The sequence below is a fragment of the Zootermopsis nevadensis genome, unplaced genomic scaffold, assembly GCF_977971745.1.
Source record: "Zootermopsis nevadensis isolate Lab colony 2312 unplaced genomic scaffold, Znev_1.0 Znev_ptg000057l, whole genome shotgun sequence".
In the NCBI taxonomy this organism is placed as follows: Eukaryota; Metazoa; Arthropoda; class Insecta; order Blattodea; family Termopsidae; genus Zootermopsis; species Zootermopsis nevadensis.
In genome coordinates, this window is record NW_028259188.1 from 119,863 (window position 1) to 139,338 (window position 19,476).

The 19,476-nt window shown below is 39.0% G+C and overlaps 1 protein-coding gene and 1 long non-coding RNA gene across 6 annotated transcripts; both read left to right on the forward strand.

Annotated features, from left to right (window-relative positions):
- Positions 1 to 364: 364 nt before the first annotated feature.
- On the forward strand, positions 365 to 1,793 carry LOC110834900 (uncharacterized). Its single transcript, XR_002544718.2, has 2 exons — positions 365 to 507; positions 695 to 1,793. It is a non-coding gene; the product is annotated as an uncharacterized LOC110834900 (long non-coding RNA).
- A 2,243-nt stretch (positions 1,794 to 4,036) lies between these two features.
- Positions 4,037 to 19,011, forward strand: LOC110834920 (uncharacterized). Of its 5 annotated transcripts, none has more exons than XM_022074572.2 (8): positions 4,037 to 4,149; positions 4,763 to 5,020; positions 12,245 to 12,481; positions 13,291 to 13,460; positions 13,778 to 13,947; positions 14,825 to 14,983; positions 15,970 to 16,171; positions 17,609 to 19,011. In XM_022074572.2, the coding sequence occupies exons 3-8, from the start codon at positions 12,290 to 12,292 to the stop codon at positions 17,781 to 17,783; spliced, it is 1,068 nt and encodes a 355-aa protein (XP_021930264.1). In that variant the 5' UTR covers positions 4,037 to 4,149; positions 4,763 to 5,020; positions 12,245 to 12,289; the 3' UTR covers positions 17,784 to 19,011. The 5 variants fall into 5 exon arrangements, with proteins under 5 accessions (XP_021930264.1, XP_021930267.1, XP_087217397.1 ...); XM_022074575.2 differs by having other exon boundaries at positions 4,814 to 5,020; XM_087361271.1 differs by lacking the exons at positions 4,037 to 4,149; positions 4,763 to 5,020 and adding an exon at positions 5,027 to 5,151.
- Positions 19,012 to 19,476: the final 465 nt, after the last annotated feature.

Genomic DNA, 19,476 nt, shown 5'->3' on the forward strand with positions numbered 1-19,476 from the left:
ACCTTGGTGAGCAAACTGATTGTTGGAAGTGTAAACTGCGAGACGTGACGTCAGAGCATTGTTGTACTGCGTCGACTGTCTCTTAGTAACGGCCTGTTGACGTCTTGTGTGGCGAGAAACGTGAACGAGCTTTCAATCGTAGACCGTGAATATTTTACTCAGATAAAATAATTTAACCTCCAGGAATATTTTGGTCATAAAATCTTCGTCGGGATGAACAAGTTTATTCGCTGTACCAAGTCAAAACTTGAACGTCGCAACGGAAGGCAGGATCAAGTTGGAGCCTGCAGTCGACAGGAACAGGAACTGTCTGGACTGCACATCACGGACTTGCCGCCAGAGGCGCTGGCTCTTGGGAGAACCCCTGATTGAGAACTAAAGTGGCGACGTCGCAGAATCGTCTAGCCAAGAAATCGTAAGGGCAAAGTTCGAAAATGCGAGCCAGCGCCTCTGGCGGCAAGTCCGTGATGTGCAGTCCAGACAGTTCCTGTTCCTGAACACGAACAGGTTCAATAATAGGCATCTGAAAAATATTCCGTGATAAAGCTTCCTACATTAAAGCAAACACTGATACAAAAAATTCACTTCCTTTTAACTAGAATTAGCCAAAAAATGTCACAACTAAACTGTAAGCTGAACACTTGAAAGAACGCTTTTGAAGTAAAGACTGGTATAAGGTACGATACTGTTACAGGAATGTTCGAGGAATGCACCACTTCCATCTTCAGCCCTGAAATGCACTTCAAGGCAAGATTATTCAGTCTCAGAATCCAGAAGACCACAAAGGACAGGAAATTGTTGAAAACTGAGTGACGCACAAAACATGATCACAGAAGAAGAGAAACAACGCTCTTCTGTTGTGTGCTGTTTGCCTAATTCTAAGCCAATCAGAAAAGAGTTGCTAGCAAACTTTTGCAATTCATCCTTCCCAGAAATTAACTGTTACAGTTCTGGTTAAAACAATAATAAACTTTCATCTTCCATGAAAGGTAGGAATTTCTTAACCAGTTTCTCAAGGCAGACTTTGCTCCATGGAGTTAGAAACTGTACTCGCCCTTATCTAGTGGCAAGATCACAGCTTTTCATCTGAAAATGGTGTTTTAGAAATTTGATTAATTTTATAAGAATTCACTTGTCTCTACATGTGGCCGGGATGGAATAAACTTCCAAGCGTAATACTCGTGAGGTAAACAGGTTCAACAAAATGTCATCTTAGCTTCAATACAAACCTAGCATCTCCACAGGGTGCAGCATTGATGTATTATAAATGAAATTTTACGTCATCCTTCAACTTGTAACCTTTCTCATTACCTCGACGTACAAAAAATGGAATCTTTTGCTGTTTCTTAAATTATAAAAAAAGAAAATGTTACAGTTTCTGTCAAAACAGCACATGATCAACTAGACTTTGATATGCATTTGCAATTGAAAAAGGGCAAAGGTCCGCTTTTCGGCGGGGTCTGGTCCCTAACCTGCCGTATATGCGGTGCCCTACTGTGACCAAGAACTCTTTCAAACTAATTCTGCTGTACACAGTGCCAACACAAGGAATAAAAATCAGCTTCATAGACCAATTGCCAACCTCTCGTGCTTTCAGAAGAGTGCATATTATGCAGGAATCAAAATTTTCAACAGTCTACCATCAAATCTCACAAGTCTTGTAAATAAAAAGGCACAATTTAAACTAGCATTAAAAAGATACTTAATTACGCACTCCTTTTACTCTGTCAGTGAATTTATGTTGTTTACAAATAAGTAATAAATTTTTCTTGTGTGTGTAATGGGTAGATCTATTTGTAGCTTATCATTTCTCTAGGTGAATACTTTGTTTTGTATTATGTGAAATTTATATAATAGTACGAATTGTACTTTATAATATGTATATTATTATTATGACTTTTTCCACATCCTATCGTCATCTGACTATCTTATGGATCCATGGAATGTAAATAAATTATTATTATTATTATTATTGGCTAAAGGTGTTTACGTCAGATTATCTCTTTGCTGTAAAAAATATGTTTCTCATTAATATCAGATGAAAAAGTGTAGAGTAAATTGGTGTGTTCGCATTTATTAGTTACAGTACAAATGTGTTTTCGTTGATCACAAGGAATTTTGGGACGCGCTGTGTACAACATACTGAACCAAGTCTAGTCATGTTGTGGGGTAAGTTTTGTGTTCAGTGAAGCTTGTAAAATCAGTCTATCTGTTTTTGGATTGCAGCATTGTGCTTTCATTCAGTTTTTGTGGTCATAGGGGGTAAGACTCAATGAGATTCACAGAAGAATGTTAGCACAATACAGAGTAAACTGTACTGCACAAATGAAGGTGTTCCAGTGGGTGCAAAGATTCCAAAGTGGCAGGACAAATGTCATTAAATAAGACTGTTCAGACTGCCTGACCACTTTATGAATGACGAACAGTGTCAAATGGGTTTCTTTCTCTGGTTAAAGAGGGCAGATGGAATTGTTATATCATCAGAGCATTAGAGGCCTTTCAACCAAAAACTTAGAAACCACCCAGAAAGAAAATCTCCTGGTTTTCCATCAGAACATCAGAGGACTTTTCCCAAAAACTGAAGAATTGATAATTTCTCTTAAAAGTGCCAAATTACCACACATTCTTTGTCTAACTGAACATCATTTGAAAGCACCAGATATCTTACAGGTAAATTTAGACAATTACACACTAGCGAGTAGTTTTTGCAGGAAAAATGTAGCTAGAGGAGAAGTGAGTATATTTGTTAAAAATAATCTAAACTTTAGCCAGATAGAGCTAGTACAATTTTGCAAGGAGCAGGACATTGAATGCTGTGCTGTACAACTTTATATAAATTTCTCTAAATTATGTTTTTTAGTAATATACAAAGCACAAACAGGTGACTTTGAAACATTTATTAACAAGTTAAACAGCATTATGGACTACCTTTACAAACCGAAAATGGAGTTTGTCATCAGTGGGGATATAAATATTGACTGTCTCTCTGAAAGCTGCCATAAGAAATGTCTAAATCCTCTTTTAGCAACGTTTAATCTTACACCTACAGTTCGCTTTCCCACAAGAATTCAAAATAGCTCAAACTCTGCCATTGATAATATTTTTGTAGATAGTTACAGGTTAGAACACATTTCCATTAAATGGGCTATCTGATCATGATGCTCAACTATTAGTTATAAAAAACATAAACCTTATTTCTAACTAGAGTGATGAATGAAGTCACTTTAAATGAATTTATACAACATCTCAGTAGTGAAGATTGGGAATTATTACTCAGTGGGATTCGAAGTTCAATTCTTTTCTAAACATCTTTTTAAGCATATTTAAAAAAAGTTTTCCTACTAAAACAGAGAAAAAATTGTCTGAAACCAATGTATGGATAACTAAAGGAATCAAAACATCATGCAAATGTACGCGAGCTCTTTACCTAAGTAGCAGGTCCAGTAATAACAAACTATCGAAAATATTGCAAAATTTTATCTCAAGTCATTAGAGAAGCTAAACGCATGCATTACAATAAATTGATAGCAGAGTCTGAAAATAAAGTAAAAACTTTTCGGAAAATTGTAAAAAAGGAAACCGGCAAACAATCTACAGACATTGAAAGCCCACCATTAATGATAAATAGTAACAGAGTAAATGATCCTAAACTTATAGCAAACTATTTTAATACCTACTTTTTAACGATTGTAGAAAGAATGAACAGCAGTGACACCATAACCCCAAAAACCGAAGATGCAATGAAGTTCTCGGCTAAGGCAATTCCTAATTCATTTCCAAATATTAATCTTATTCCTACCACACAAAATGAAATTGAAAGTATAATAACTTCTCTCAAGTCAAAAAATTCATGTGGTTATGAAGTAGTTAAATCTTGCATAGATTATATAAGTATTCCATTAAGTTATCTCTGTAATCATTGAATGGCTGTAGGAATATTTCCTGAAAGACTGAGGCAATGCCGCCACCTTAATTATCTTTCAAACGATTTGAATTGAGCGCGCTCTGTGAGCACTGACATCTCTGGTGGCGCCATACAAACAGTCTAGAGCCGTTATGGCCGCCTACGTTGTCGTAATATGTTTGTGGTGAAGGAAAATCTCATTGTAGGCATGTGTAGTCTAAGTTTTGAAGTTAACAGATTGCTTGGTAAGTGTAAGTTGGTGTTCGTTATTCTTAATACAAATAATAACATGTGAAAGTACAAATATGTTTATCTATTCCCCTGACATACAGAGAAATTCTGCCAAACGTGTTTTTGCAAAACTTTGTCAAATAATCGAACGTAGAGCAGAAATTATTACAAAATTCTCTGTGTTGTCTTAATGATGAATTACTCACTATGAGTCAGCGTTTAGCTATTGTAAACAGTGTTCATAAAGCAAGACAATTAAGTTGATGCGGTAGGCGGTAAGTGCAATTACCATTTCTCTGCTTATAAAAAACAGGCCTGATATCTGAGTCGTCTAGCAGTGACTGTTACTGAAGCAAAATGATTGCAGCTCAACACGAATTCACTAAATGCAGGAAAGTTGAAGATGTTACAGTTTCAACTTCTATCTGTGTACAAACCTTTACAATTATGAACAGCCAATATCTGACCAAAATTCATAAACTCAGCCAAGTCATCATTGGTGTTACATAGGATTATCGGAGATCGTTTTTATTTTTCAAGAAATCATAACAAATGGCTGAAGAAAATGATAAAATGCACAGATTTTGTTATCCCTAAACTGAGACCATCAAAAATGTTTTTTTCCAGCTGTATCGATCTTTTTGTGACGGTAGACTGCGTTCTTGAATGTCTTCACAGAACAGTGGCCTGGCAAAAGCGAAGTGTTACCAATGCATTGTTCAGCTTCATGGATGCTTTCAAGGACATAATCACTAAGACCACGGAGACTGGAATATACATTAACCTGGATGTTGGAGAAAGAGAACTGAACTGGCTCTGTGCTGCTTCCATTGGCAATCTTGAGTGCTAGCAATACTCAATGTTCTGCTTCCAGTACCACAGCAAGTGAGTGGCATCTCTTTCTGAAGTCCTGTCACACATAAAATGTTTTGTCAGCAGGATAAACTAACATACTCCATCTGCAGTACACCGCAGTACTTGGCCCCTGAGGCAATGAGGGGATAGGGCACAGCATGGTAATTATTCCATTCCATGAGTATGTAGAAATTTAAATGCTAAATATAGTGTGATATTCACCGCTTGTATTAAAGTACACAACAAAATTTGCAACAACTTCTTTTGATAAGAAATGTAATTAAGTTTGCAGCAGTGAAATAGCTACATACGAGAGTCATCAATCATAGGCGCGTCTACAACTGAAATTTTAAAAAATACCCCCATTAGCTCTTTTGTTTGTGTTGTCTGTCTGTCCATCAACATTGAAGATTCATTATATTTCTTAATAATGCGGACTCATTTGCTTATCATTATAAAGGAATATTTCTGCATATGTTTTAAAGAATACCATATGTTACATATCTAAGAGAGAAATACATTTGTTTATTGTTATGAAAACACGAATCTCTGTGCTTATTTCTATGCAACATAATTTATTCTTTCCATTATATTCTTAGTAATAATGGTGGTTAGTGAATGAGACTTCCTAATAGGAGGGGTGTGGACTATTTGCTGTCCTGGGCGGTAGTCTAGAGGGATGCTCTGGGGCAGGTCCTCTTGCTTGCATTGTAGCCTGCTCGGGCTGGAAGATGCAGCAATTTTGTGAGTTCTCATGCTGACCTTGACATTTTGCATTTAGCCTATTAACTGTTTCTAATACGCAATCTCTGTGCTTACAAATGCCCACATTTTCTTCCATTTGTTACTTCAGATCATAGAAAAAGTGTAATAAAATTGGTTGAAACTGTAAAAATAATTATGTACATTGTTAAGGGCATTTATAATTTCGTTTATGATGTGAACTGGACTGAGCTGGCTCAGGACGAGGTTTGCTTCACGGAACACAAAAGAGACAAATCTTAGGTTTCAACAGAAAACTCGAATGTCTTGGCAGCTAAAATATAATAAACTTAAAAACTTTTTAGGTGCTGCATTTTTACTAACATCCTGTGTTGTGTATTTTTTTTTGCTGTGTTTAGTTTTTTTAAATTACTGCAGTTTTAATGCATGCATAATTATGTTCACCCTACCTTATCATTGTGAATGAGTGAGAAGGCTTACGTTTTCTCTTTTATTATCACTACAAATAGCACATTACCTCTGCCTCCTTGTGACAATTTGTCTGCCATGTTTACTATTGGCAACTGACAGACTTGTGTTCCAAATACAAAATATATCTTTCAGATGAGAGAGAGAAATATCGCTTCAATTAATCTGATAAGTCAGAGCAATGAGGAAATACTTTACCACTGGTGGTCTAGTGGTCAGAACACTAGCCTTGTAATCCTGGGGTCCCGGGTTCAATTCCCGGTGGTGCTCAGATTTATAACTTGTGTTGGGCAAGGCCGTGGTCTAGGCAACACAGAGTTTTCCTCCGTGGCATCCCAACAATTACTCCATTCACACACAGAAGAAGGCAATGGCAAACCACTTCTGGATCATCTGTCAAGAACGTATATGAACAGGTCCCAGTCCGAGAAAAGGATGGAAGGATCCTGTTCATATGGACCTGTCGTCAGACAGAACACTAAATAATAATAAAAAAAGCATACAAATAAGTATCAGCACGCAAAGTGTTCTGCCATGACTTACTGCCATACTGAATGTCACGTGCTCAGATGCAGTTGAACACCATTTAATAGTTCCACGAGCATCCACCATTCTCCTCTCGTACCCTCAACTAACACTTCCGTCTTGCTGATTTTGTTTTCCCATTTGCATAAAAATTTATATTCATATTTCCCAAAATTCTTTGCACGTACTATGATAGTATAATTCATTTCTGCAGTTCCCTAGTTTGCGTGATATTTCTAAGTGGTAAATTTTGAAGTGTAGCTTGCAAAGGCAATGAGTTCGTTGTGTGTTTCGTGGAAATGAGGCAGTCGGTCGAAAGAAGAAAGACAGGAACATTACATCAATAACCCCATCTTGCTTACAGGGATGCAAGGGAATTTAGAGGGGAGAATATTTCTTGTCTTAAGAAACATAAGACGAAGGAGCCAAATGCTAAATGTACTGTGTTGTAACATTTTTGTAATCGTGTACTCTAACCCGACAGACACGTACGACTTAATATGGAAGTTGTTTGTTCTCATGGGCACAGAAATTGATGTCTCACGGCTGAAACTAAACACAGTTCTGTGTGGTCTGTGGGCTCATTATGTTGCGGTACTGGGATTTTCTTGAAGATAATATTTTTCATTTGACTATGGAACTGTTGCACTGTTGATATGAGGAAACAGCTGTCTGATCATCCACATTTCATTTGTGAAATACTCTATGGAGATTAATATATGGGAGAGGGGTCTGTATTAATTTTTTTTTCAGACAAATGCAATTTGGGAATCTGTTCATCTAATATAATCCCAACTTTGCTTGAAGTTTAAATAGAATTTTATAAATGATCTAAAAATGTTTCACCACCAAAAAAATTTGTACATGACAATTTTAGGGCTCATTAACCCTTTAACAACTAGTGGAAACCATTTTAAGTTACTGCATTTTACACCCACATTGTATTTATGTTTTGTGTGATTCTCATAGTAAACAGCGATTATTTCCGTAAAAGTATTACCCAATCAGTTTTGTAATGAAGATGTGTTTTTGGGCTGTAAAGGCTGAATCTGTATACAGTTAAACCTCGGTTCACGAACAACGCAGGTTACGAACAAATTTTCCGAACACAAAGCGTCTCGAGTTACGAACACGCAAGCCGTCAACATCGTGGAGCGATAAGCTGGGAGTATCAGCGTCGGCAGTATTCGTAGAAGAATGATCCAGCGTGGGGCCAAAGAAAGACAATGATAGATGATAAGAAAGAAATCATAGCCAAACTTGAAAATGGTGTTCGTGTCTCTGATCTTGCTACTCAGTTTGGGATGGCAAAATCAACGATCTGTACTATTCTTAAAAATAGAGAGACGATCAAGAAAGCCGATGTTGCAAGAGGAATGACAGGTATTACTAAACAAAGATCACAGACGGTTGAAGGAGTGGAGAAATTGTTGCTAATTTGGATAAACGACAGGATGGCAGCTGGCAACAGTCATTCTGAGGGTATGATTTGTGAAAAAGCAAGGCGATTGCATGATGACCTGGTACGAGTGGTGATACTGATGTTTTCAAAGCTAGCAGAGGATGGTTTGAGAAATTTAAGAAAAGAAGTGGCTTACATAGTGTGGTTAGGCATGGGGAGTGCGAACCGAAAAGCTGCTGAGGAATTTGTTCAAGATTTTAGTGACTATGTAAAGGCTAATGGATTCATTCCCCAGCAAGTGTTTAACTGTGTTCTGGAAGAAAATGCCAAGGAGGACATGCATCACCCAAGCGGAGAAAGCAATGAAGGGTGGACTGACTCTTTTGCTATGTGGAAGGGAGGATGTTCCTACTTCTTTGATCCGTGAAAGTTGTGCAAAATTGGGTGAGGTGCAAAGTTTCGTGGAACGATAAAGCAGTAGCAAGCCACAGCATAAACATTTTCAATGATAATGCTATGCCGAGAATATTTTATTGAATTTGATCCCGAAACGTCGGTGTACTACGGTAAAAAATTAACGCGGCTGATTGCCCGAGAGTATTTTATTGAATTTGATCCCGAAACGTCGGTTTACTACGGAATATGTTCCCGAAACGTCGGTGTACTACGGTAAAAAATTAACGCGGCTGATTGCCCGAGAATATTTTATTGAATTTGATCCCGAAACGTCGGTTTACTACGGAATATGTTCCCGAAACGTCGGTATACTACGGTAAAAAATTAACGAGGCTGATTGCCCGAGAGTATTTTATTGAATTTTTGATCCCGAAACGTCGGTTTACTACGGAATATGTTCCCGAAACGTCGGTATACTACGGTAAAAAATTAACGCGGCTGATTGCCCGAGAAGATTTTATTGAATTTGATCCCGAAACGTCGGTTTACTACGGAATATGTTCCCGAAACGTCGGTGTACTACGGTAAAAAATTAACGAGGCTGATTGCCCGAGAGTATTTTATTGAATTTTTGATCCCGAAACGTCGGTTTACTACGGAATATGTTCCCGAAACGTCGGTATACTACGGTAAAAAATTAACGCGGCTGATTGCCCGAGAAGATTTTATTGAATTTGATCCCGAAACGTCGGTGTACTACGGTAAAAAATTAACGCGGCTGATTGCACGAGAAGATTTTATTGAATTTGATCCCGAAACGTCGGTTTACTACGGAATATGTTCCCGAAACGTCGGTGTACTACGGTAAAAAATTAACGCGGCTGATTGCCCGAGAATATTTTATTGAATTTGATCCCGAAACGTCGGTTTACTACGGTAACCAGTTAAATTCTTCTGATTACTTATAATATTGTGAATATGGGCATTTGTCCGTGTGCGATTTTGTCATGGAACCGTTGTTGCTGATGGGAGGTTATCCCGTCCAAAGAATTTGGTTGGTTCGTTCTCTGGGGTTTGAGCCCAGAGAGGGAGGGACGCTTCGTCAAACCCTCAGTCTGTAAATATGGACCGACAATGGTCAGCCTTTACGTGAACTCATGCGTGCATAACAATGCAAGAAAAAGCATTGGAATTTCTAACCCACACCTGCAACAATCTTGGCTGAGCATGCCGTAAGGCTCTTTTCTCGTTTCTTATGCATGAAGTATAATAGCCTGAATGAACCTTATTGCACTCCACTCTTTTACCGAAGAAACTAATTGTTGCGTCATCTGTTTACTCGGCATTGTTGTGTTTCATTATCGCCATCAACAATCCGCTTTCGTCATTCTGTTAAGAGCTGAGCTTGGAATCGGTTGTAGAAAGAAGTGCGTCGTAGAGTAGACAATTTTGTGCTGTTAAAATCCTTTTACAATATCACAAGTTCTTTTCTTATATAAGAATTATTAAGAAATCTGTGAAACCGCCCTCCACTCTCTCCGTTATATTTTAGATTAGATCGATCATTGACGGTGGACGTCGTGGTCTCTTACAATTGAACAAATTTTGAGGTAAGGGATTCCTATTTATTATTATTGTTCATCACATTTAATGTTTCCGTCTGCATTTGTCAACTCGAGTAAGAGAATTAAACTTGTCTTCTTTTAACACAATTTCAAGTAATGACTTCTATTTGTTCACGGCATCATTGAAAGTGAAAGGATATTCCAGCAGGCAACTAACATTTTACAATTTTAAAAGAATAAAATGTGTTTCGTAGCCCAGAATCTTAATAAAAATATGTGGATGCTAAGAAGTGGGGTTTATATTCTGAACAATAATTCTAAAACTTTACATCTCTTGATACATCGACATTATTAAAGGTTTTTAGGGAACTGAGAAGAAATTTTATTTCGGTTTCACAAGCCTAATTATCGACGATCTCCCTACATCAGCAGATTGAATCCGGGGAATGTTTGCTATTGTTTAGTGCAAAGTATTTATGGGTGCAAAACGTGGTCTCTCTCTTTGAGGGAGGAACACAGACTGAGGGGCTCTGAGAACAGAGTGTCGAGGAAGATGTCTGGACCCAAAACGGGAGTGGGACAGATAACAGAGAAAAATACTTGACGAGCTCCACACCCGATGTTGTTAGGGCGAGTTGAGTGTTTACAAGGCCTGAAGGGAGGAGACCTCGGCGTAGGTGGCAGGATAACATTAAGATGGATCTTAGGGGGATGGGACTCGATGGAGCGAACTGGCTCAGGATAAACCCCGGTGGCGGGCTTTTGTGAACACGATGATGAACCTTCTGGTTCAGTAAAGAAAGTGGGCTATTCTTTGACGAGCCGAGTACCAATCGACTTTTCGTAGAATATCTTGCTCATTGCAGTGTGTGAGTAGTGATCTACGCATGCGTTAGAACAAATTAGAGCTTTTGTGACTGTTCCCAACTGTAAATCTCGCCTTCATTTGATAAATTTAAGTGACGTATTGCGCTCGTGTCGCCTTTATTCATCGTCTGTAAGTTTGACAGTCCGTCTGCGTTACAATCTTTGATTACAGTCTCAGCGTTCGTTAAGATCCATTGCCTGTTTCAGTTCAACTACAGAATTCCACCGTTAACCACATTCAATCGTCCACTCAGCTTGAATAGGAAAATCCTCCAACTGATAAATCACGTCTTCTGATGCAGCGTTCAACTTAACCAAAGTTTCTGACGCCATAAGAAACGTGTCTTAGCTGCTATAATAATTTCACGCAGCTCAGACGATATATATAGCCAACCATAGATCACTTAGCATGATAACCTTCAGCTGATTGACCACATAGGGATAACAGTCTTCGTTCTACATCCAAGAGTAAATTTCCCGAGTGGCTTCAAACTCATAGACAGCTTTAACATTCTAATATTTTAAACGTAATCTCACGAAGCAGCCATATTTCTTCTTCCATTCCACCATGTGCTTTAACCCAAGAGGAAAAAAGTTTCTATTCTAGGTCAAATGCCCTGTGATTTCAGCCACTCATCTCCTACGAATATTCGTGAAACAATCTCACGGATCCATGAAAATGTTATCTGCGTCAAATGTCTTTACAACTTATCGTTCCTATCTTACTACTTTCGAATACTAAAAGAGAACCACCTGACGATGACCAATTAAGGTCGAAACATGCAATGGCTCTTAATAGAATCGAGCCCATAACCCCAAGCTCTTGTGTTGACGGGCCTTCTTCCACCCAACCATCAACATGCAGAAGGTTGCCTCCCTTGACACTCGAAGCAACTAACTGACATAATTTTCTTTAGATGGTACGTAATTTTGACGATTAATTAAACTTATCTATTCAAAAAAGAATGTGGTGATCGCAGCTTCATCTCGCACGGGAGAGATGAGAAATAAATTACAATTTTGAATGTAACTCAAAATGCAACAATTACTGAAGTATTTAACTTTCGGTTGAAACACATTTCAATAGTTTTCTGTAAGATCGATTTAACCTTGATTTCGATTCTCTCCACAACCTGTGCATTTGTTATGAGCGTCGTTACATAAACCAAAAAACATGTTTACCTGTATATACCATTCTATTTCGGTGAGTTCCCAACCAAATTATGTGTGAATTTCTTGTCTCCTCTGCAATGGAACATGGAATCCCTTCCTAAAAGTTCATAAGGTCCACATTAAACTGTTCAACAGGTATCAAAGCACCCGTACGTGACTGAAAACAAGGCGTGCAAACCCATGATCTCGGAGACGCTCACATTCCTGGACGACGTGAAAAGGTTGTCGAAGGAAGACAAGGACATCATGACACCAAGGATTGCCCGCCCGCGAATCCCACAGGACGTTCTATTTGCTATTGGTGGGAGTTGCGACGGAGACCCTACAGATGTGATCGAAGCTTACGACGCACGAGCAGACCGGTGGAGTGTGGTGAGTCACAAGCATTTCTACTCTTACCGTGCCTTGTTAAATGACGCCTCCGAGAAAAACTACTTTTCCTTATTTTTACTAAGTAATTGTTTATTTAAGCTTCATCACAAGGACCTCTTAGCCTCTTTATTTTGTTTTCGCTAATTTCCATTGCAGGGAACACATTTTTTAAGAGAAGCTCCAAAGACATGAATTAAAAAAATAAACACATAAATTACTCAAATGCTGAGTGTCGTGTACAATGTAAGTTCTAATAGGAATCGACGACAGATCTGAAGTTTTCCTTAAGTACTGTTTACGATAAGCGTCCTACTTCAACTGTCATGGCAACCTGTCTGCTGATTTTAGACATCGTTGATCGTCAATGGATTTCAACGTAATAAATGAAGCACTGAGCAGTGTCGATATCGGCCATCTGTGTGGTCACGCCTCGTGAATTAGAAGGTTTTGGGGTGGGGTGGGGGACGTACTGCCTCCATCTCTGCGTCGATAAAACCCAAAACACCAACATCTGTCCTTTCCAAAGTACGAACCTGAAATGTCAGCTGTTGACGAGAGCACTGGTAACGTTTGAGCTTCTCTTCGGGTCTTCCTGTTTCCTCCGCCTCTCATAATCCCACCTTTGCTCAAAGTTAATTTCTCGTGGTCTTTGTCGAGTGCCACCCTCCACGGTGTAGCAATTTCGGTCCACTGTTGGGGGTTGCACCTCTGCTCCGGTGGTTGGTCGCTTGAACTCTAATGTAAGGACTTCACATCAGTAAATCGAATGACCCAAAGAAACATAAATCCATAACCTGTCGTTCTTGCAGGTGGAAGGGGTCGACTCGATCGGTCCGCGAGGTGAACATCGCACGGCAGTAGTCGGTTACGACATTTATGTCATCAGTGGTTGCAATGGCTACGTAGGTGTAAGCTCATGTCGCTGCTTCAACGCTGTTATGAAGACATGGCGCGAGGTGCCGCCTATGCATGAATACAGGTAAGATGCAGCTTGGTAACTAAGGAACTCCTTGGAACAGAGTCCTTCTTAAAAAGCTGATAGTCGCTCAGTTATTCAAGATATAAATCTGGGCAGGGGCTGTAAAATTGTACCACTCACATACAGGAGCATCGTGCAAAGTGTGAATATGTGGGAGGACTTTTGCGACAAAGTTGGTTTTAAGAATACGATTTGCTTGTTAATTCCTTTTAATTAAGATTTAACAATGACGAATGAACAATTGCATTCTGCGAGAGGAAATGAATCTCCATCAGCAATAAATGAACAAAGCAGAGCGTGTACTTTTATCATTTCAGATGGGGTTTAAGTGTGGCAGCTCTGCGAGGTTCAGTGTACGCCATGGGCGGTTTCGAGCATCGTGAAGATCACAGAACGGCTGAAAGATACGACTGCAAGACGAACCAGTGGTCTTTGATCACTCCCATGAACACAAAGCGACACAGTGCAAGTGCAGCTGTACTGAACGGTAGGTAAATGCTGTGAAACATAAATGTGTGAATTAGTGCAGAAGGCGAAGTGTCTGTCTGTCTGTCTGTCCGACCACGTGTAAGAATGCAGGAACGGTTGAAAGAATCGCAGGATTTGAGATTCTCACGGTGGCTAGTACGAAGATGGCTGTCGTTTGGCTTCTGCCGACGTTTCAGACGAACTTTATGCCTTCATCATCAAGGCATTCCTCCTCGCTCTTGATCTTAGTTTCCCTCATTCCACTGTCCCATATTCTTTTATTATATCTTCCTTTTATCTGTGCTACGGACTACGTTATTTCACAGACTGCAACGGCTTGAAGTTCTGAGTGCGTGATGGTTTCTTCTGCTCTCGTAAGCTGTCCCTCGACATCATCTTCTACCTTTTTAGTGTGCACTAGGAGTGAATTCAAACAACCATCAAACTGGATCTCATATAATACAGATGTTTTATGTTTTTGAGACAGTTAATAATCTCGTGTGAATAGCATATTGTATTGTAAATGTAGAGCACCACTTGGCAGCTCGTACTGTACATCTCCGACACCTAATTTAATAAAATTCGTTTCACAGAAGATGTAACTTACCGTCATTTCCATTATGCATTAATTTAAGCACTTTATGTTGTTTATATTAAATTTTATCAGTTACTCTCGATTCTTTTGGCAGGCTGACTGTCAGCATTCAAAGAAAGAAACAAATGAACAGAGACAGCCGTGTCTGTGCAGATTCTGTGACACGAAGGGGGACATTAATAGATTTACAAGTTTAAGTACGGATTGTCCCATGTCTGTGCTCTGCAAGGAGCAGTTTAATGCCTCTCCCTAAAACAAATATGTGTACATTTCGTGTCATATAGCTAATTTGTTTTTACAGACAAAATATACGTCGCTGGTGGATATTATGATTTCAATTATCTAAACTCGGTGGAAGTTTATGACCCGGACACCAACCGATGGACGTTCGTTGCACCGATGCTTTCTGAACGTGCACGTCTTTCTTGCGTCGAGTTCCACGGCTGTCTGTACGCCCTAGGTGAGAACTCTGGACATTCTGAGTGATGCTGCTCTGTCCTTCTGACAGAAATTGCTATTGCGAAATGTTTTCCTGGTTTTCTTGCAGTGACTGAGATTTTATGAACAGCATTTTTCTCCTGTCATTACAGAGTTAGTTTGCCAGTAATTTTAACCCCGATTCATGGTTTAGATTACAATCTCCACAAAGAAAACTTAACTAACAAATCATAATCTCTTGGTATCTTACCTAACGTAAGCCCCATTTTTTACACAGTCCCAGTTTTACAGGTAAATATTTTGTTCTTGTAGCAAGGAAATTTCAGTTTGCCGTGCTGTTTTCCCCAAAAAGCCGATGGTTTAAAGCAGTAACTTCGCAGTTTTAGCTTTACTTCACTGGTTTGTGTAATGCCGTTTTGAACAGTGCATCTTGTGTTGTTGTTGAACTCTATTTTCGCAATCAGTTTCATGAAGCAGAAAACAGATGTCAGGCGCAATTTCCTGATGCTACAACTACGAAAATAATATTTTAGCTATTTCATCCTTAATTTCATTCCTGCTACTAATATTAACACTGCAACAGGGAATGAATTTTCTTCACTGTATTTCATTCGTTTGTTCCTTTTACGGATTTACAAATTTTAAGAGCGTAAAGTCCGTTCTGTAACACGGACGGAGTTTGAAACATTGAAGATACGAGAAATACAAACATCTAGAAAGTTATGATTGGTAATCTTGAAGGTAAGATATCACTTGTGATACACAGGCGTGAAAGGAAGGATAATATTAAAATGTTTTATGGAACTAGAGTATGTGGGAACGATTCAACTACAGGCTCTTGTGAATAAGGTAATGAATCTTGTGGCTCCAGAAAGGCCAAACATTTCGTGGCCATTTGACAGAGTAATGGATATCAAGAAGGGCCCCGCTGAATGGGGTTAGAATAAGTTCCCTTTGGCAGGTTTTTTATATGCTGTGACTTTTTACGGAATGTGTGTGTGTGTGCAGGAGGACGCAACTACACATCATCCGAGCTCAATACCGAAAAGTATGACCCTGCAGAAGACACGTGGACCGAGATCCCTGCCATGAACTTCTATGACTATGACTTAAACGCAGAAGTGATCGACGACACGATCTTCGTCATCGGTGGACATGATAAGAAGGACTTCTTCCACGTCGCATGTTTCAATGGCAAGGAAAATCAATGGTTTGTTTCTTTGTTTGTTTGATTCTTTGTTTGGTTGTTCAGGGCTGTATAATCACAAACTGTTACTTTCGAAAAGCTCTAGGAAGTGAATCATTTGCGGTCAAGTTATCCGCGATCTTGCGGATACTGCGCCGTGTAGTGTCGTAGAAACTGTCCGACGTTTCGGAGGTTCTTCCTGCTTACTCGGCCTTGAATACAACGCGCGAAAAATAGGCGAGTGGAGGAGGTAGAATGAAAGCAGGCAGGGCGACGCGGTCAAGTTGAATCCTTAAAGCGGAGGGCGAATGAATAGGAAATGCTAATCAGACGTAAACTATGACTGCATTAATAAGAAGCCCTTTGACTAAGTTTCTTTGATCAGTGGCACTCTCTTGGGCTGGAAGTGTCTGGCGTCCAGCACATCAGCATCGCCATAATCTTTGGCTTTCGTCAAAGTGTTAGGTCAGTTTCAGGTTTAATGACGCCTACCGACACATGTTCCCATTTTTGATGGAAGTTTGTTTGGAAATGGCTCTCTCTTGGCGTGTTTGACCATACAGTCTCCTGCCATCTGTTGATGGAGTGAGTAAGCAGCTCTAAAAACATCCCAGAAGACAAATTTCTTTATACTTGACTGTTGAAGAGCCAGAAATCCCACAGAAATTCATTTAATTTTGGTTTTTGTCTGTTTTACGTCTAGCAGAACCTCTCCGGAAATATTTTTGGTGGGACAAAAATATTTTGAAAATGTATTGCTAAAAGAGGGAAATATTGTCATGGGCGCATGTCTCAAACAAGACGCGCTTATCTCTCAAAAAAAGCGTGTGGTTAAATTTATTATTCTGACCGAAGTTAATGGCTTAATGAAGTGTACGAAACGTAGTTAGTGCAGAATACAAGTCATTTGACAGCATTTTAAAATAGTGGTAACCTCTCCGTCCACTCCGATGTAATAAAATGTATTACGTTATAATAGGACGTTGGCCGGGGTTCTGTGTGCATGAGTGAAAGAAAGATCACGTGGGGACTGTTCTGAAATATGGTGAGGCAATCGTATATCGAATTCTGATTGGGGGAATTTTTGTTAAGGCTGTCTGGAAACAAAATTCAAGCAACAACACTTCGGTGGAAGCTGTGCCCTTAGCTTCAAGCAGTTTCCCATTCAACCCAAAGACAGAGCCAACCCATTAGGGCAAAACATTTTACGACTCACAAAGATATTTTTTAGAAAATTGTTAATTTCTTTAATGCACTGAAATTCAAATAACATTTATGTTAAATTTATATTATATAAATTATTTATGGTAGAAGAGGCTTTCCTTCGTGAGTTACATCATCGCATGTAGAGCTACATATTTTCTGTAACTCTGTCCGCGAAATGTAAAAATTGTCGAGTGTACATAATACCGATGGATGATGGAAGAGGTTTGTTTTCACTTTTAATATTTCAAATTGCAGGGACAAGGTGACAAACATGAATGTTAGTAGATCCGGGATGTCGACTTGTGTCATCGAGAACCTACCGAATACAAGCGACTACTCCTACAAACACAATGACAAATTAATGGAGGAGAAACGCAAGAAAAGGAAGAGGAGAAATGGAAAAAGAATGTTGGATTTAGAAAATCAGTAGTTTGCAGTTGATTACAACCACGGCGAACACATTAATTTTAATTACTTTCCTTATGAAAATAATGTAGAAATCTGAGAATTGATGTAGGATCTACAAAAAAATAGAAAGAGAAATATTGTTTGCAGCAAACACGGAAAAATTATTTCATCTCGTTATTTTCTGCTCAAGAAGTTTTATTGAAATTATTTGTTTTACAGACGTTCAATTTTATCTAAATTATTACCATCCATCAACACACAGCAGTTTCACCTTGCATCTTGTATTAAATAAATCCACTTGTAGCGACATGTTTCGAGTTACGAAACTGTCTTCATGGCATTAGGGGAAGATTCATGAACATCGTTTAGAAAAACGTCATTACAAAGGCAACACGCTGAGAATTTTGTATTGTCTAGAGCAACGCGCTCCTTCCAGGGCGCTGTCTCTATCTGATATTTTACTTCTTTACGTCGCTGTTCAGAGGCAAACTGTTCTTGGTCAGTCAACTATCTACGTCCAACCCCACCCTTGAAAGTATTTTTTTTTTCTTAACGTAAATACGTCTATATTTTAGGGTCAAGTGTCATTCTGCAAAAAAGTGAAAGGAAAATGTGTAAGATGCGTTCAAATAATGTTTTATTTACTTCATAGTCGATGAATGAGGTTGAAAACTAATGTAGAAAACTTCTTGTTGGTCTTCCGGTTCTTAATGCCATGCGTGGACGTTTAGGTAGATACCACAGTTTTGGAGAAACATACAGTCTCCTTCTTCAGGCTCTGAAGGGTATACTCTCCTGTCACCTATAGCTGCTGCCCTATGTACCTTAGGGACAAGGTCTGTCTCGGGTACTTGGAAGTGGTGAAGAGATGGGATAATAATAATAATACAGAGGAGAGAAACTATCATTCGTAGAGGATGGCTGTCATGTGGGTTGTAGCGCCGCGCAGTCCGGTAGAAGTTCACCAAAGTATCAGAGGTCAATGCTGTTTCCACAATCAGGGCGTTGATGGAAACTTCTGTAAACGTCTACCAGACTACACTGTGCTTCAACCCAAAGACAGCCATCTTCGAATTCACCGTCGTAAAAACCTCAAATTATATTTAACATCGACAATGCAAATTGTATACAATTTAAGTAGTTTGTTAAAAGCTAGTAACACATTTTCGCTTGAACTTCATGTTAATTAATCAATACGATATGAAGACCAACAAAATAAAGTTGACGTGCTTTGTTTTCGTTCAAGCTTATTTAAACCAGCAGTGGAAAGCTCATTGAATTTTTAAAACCAAAAGTTAGTGGCAATGCAATGCAGAATACGGCACGTAACAGCACGACGTTCCAACTTGAACAGCATTGCTTTAGAGCGAGTCTTTGAGGGCTGATGTAATTGCTTGGAACAATTTATTGCTTTCTTGAAACAGTGCCCACATGAATTTGTGTTGACATTGTGGCAACCACAATATTGCATCTTCTGTTTTCCTTTTGGTAACTAAAATTTTAATGGAGTAAGAAAAGTGTCTCTTTTGCATAGCCTGTACTTACTACATGCCCCATTCTCTTAACTACGAGGCGCGTCCCAAAAGTAAGTTTCCCTGGGGCCGTTTACAGAAACAAAACACAATTTCATGGAAATATTTATTGCAACAGATACAGCAAGTGTCCAGCTATTTTTCAACATATTCACGACCGGAATTGAGACATTTGTCATACCG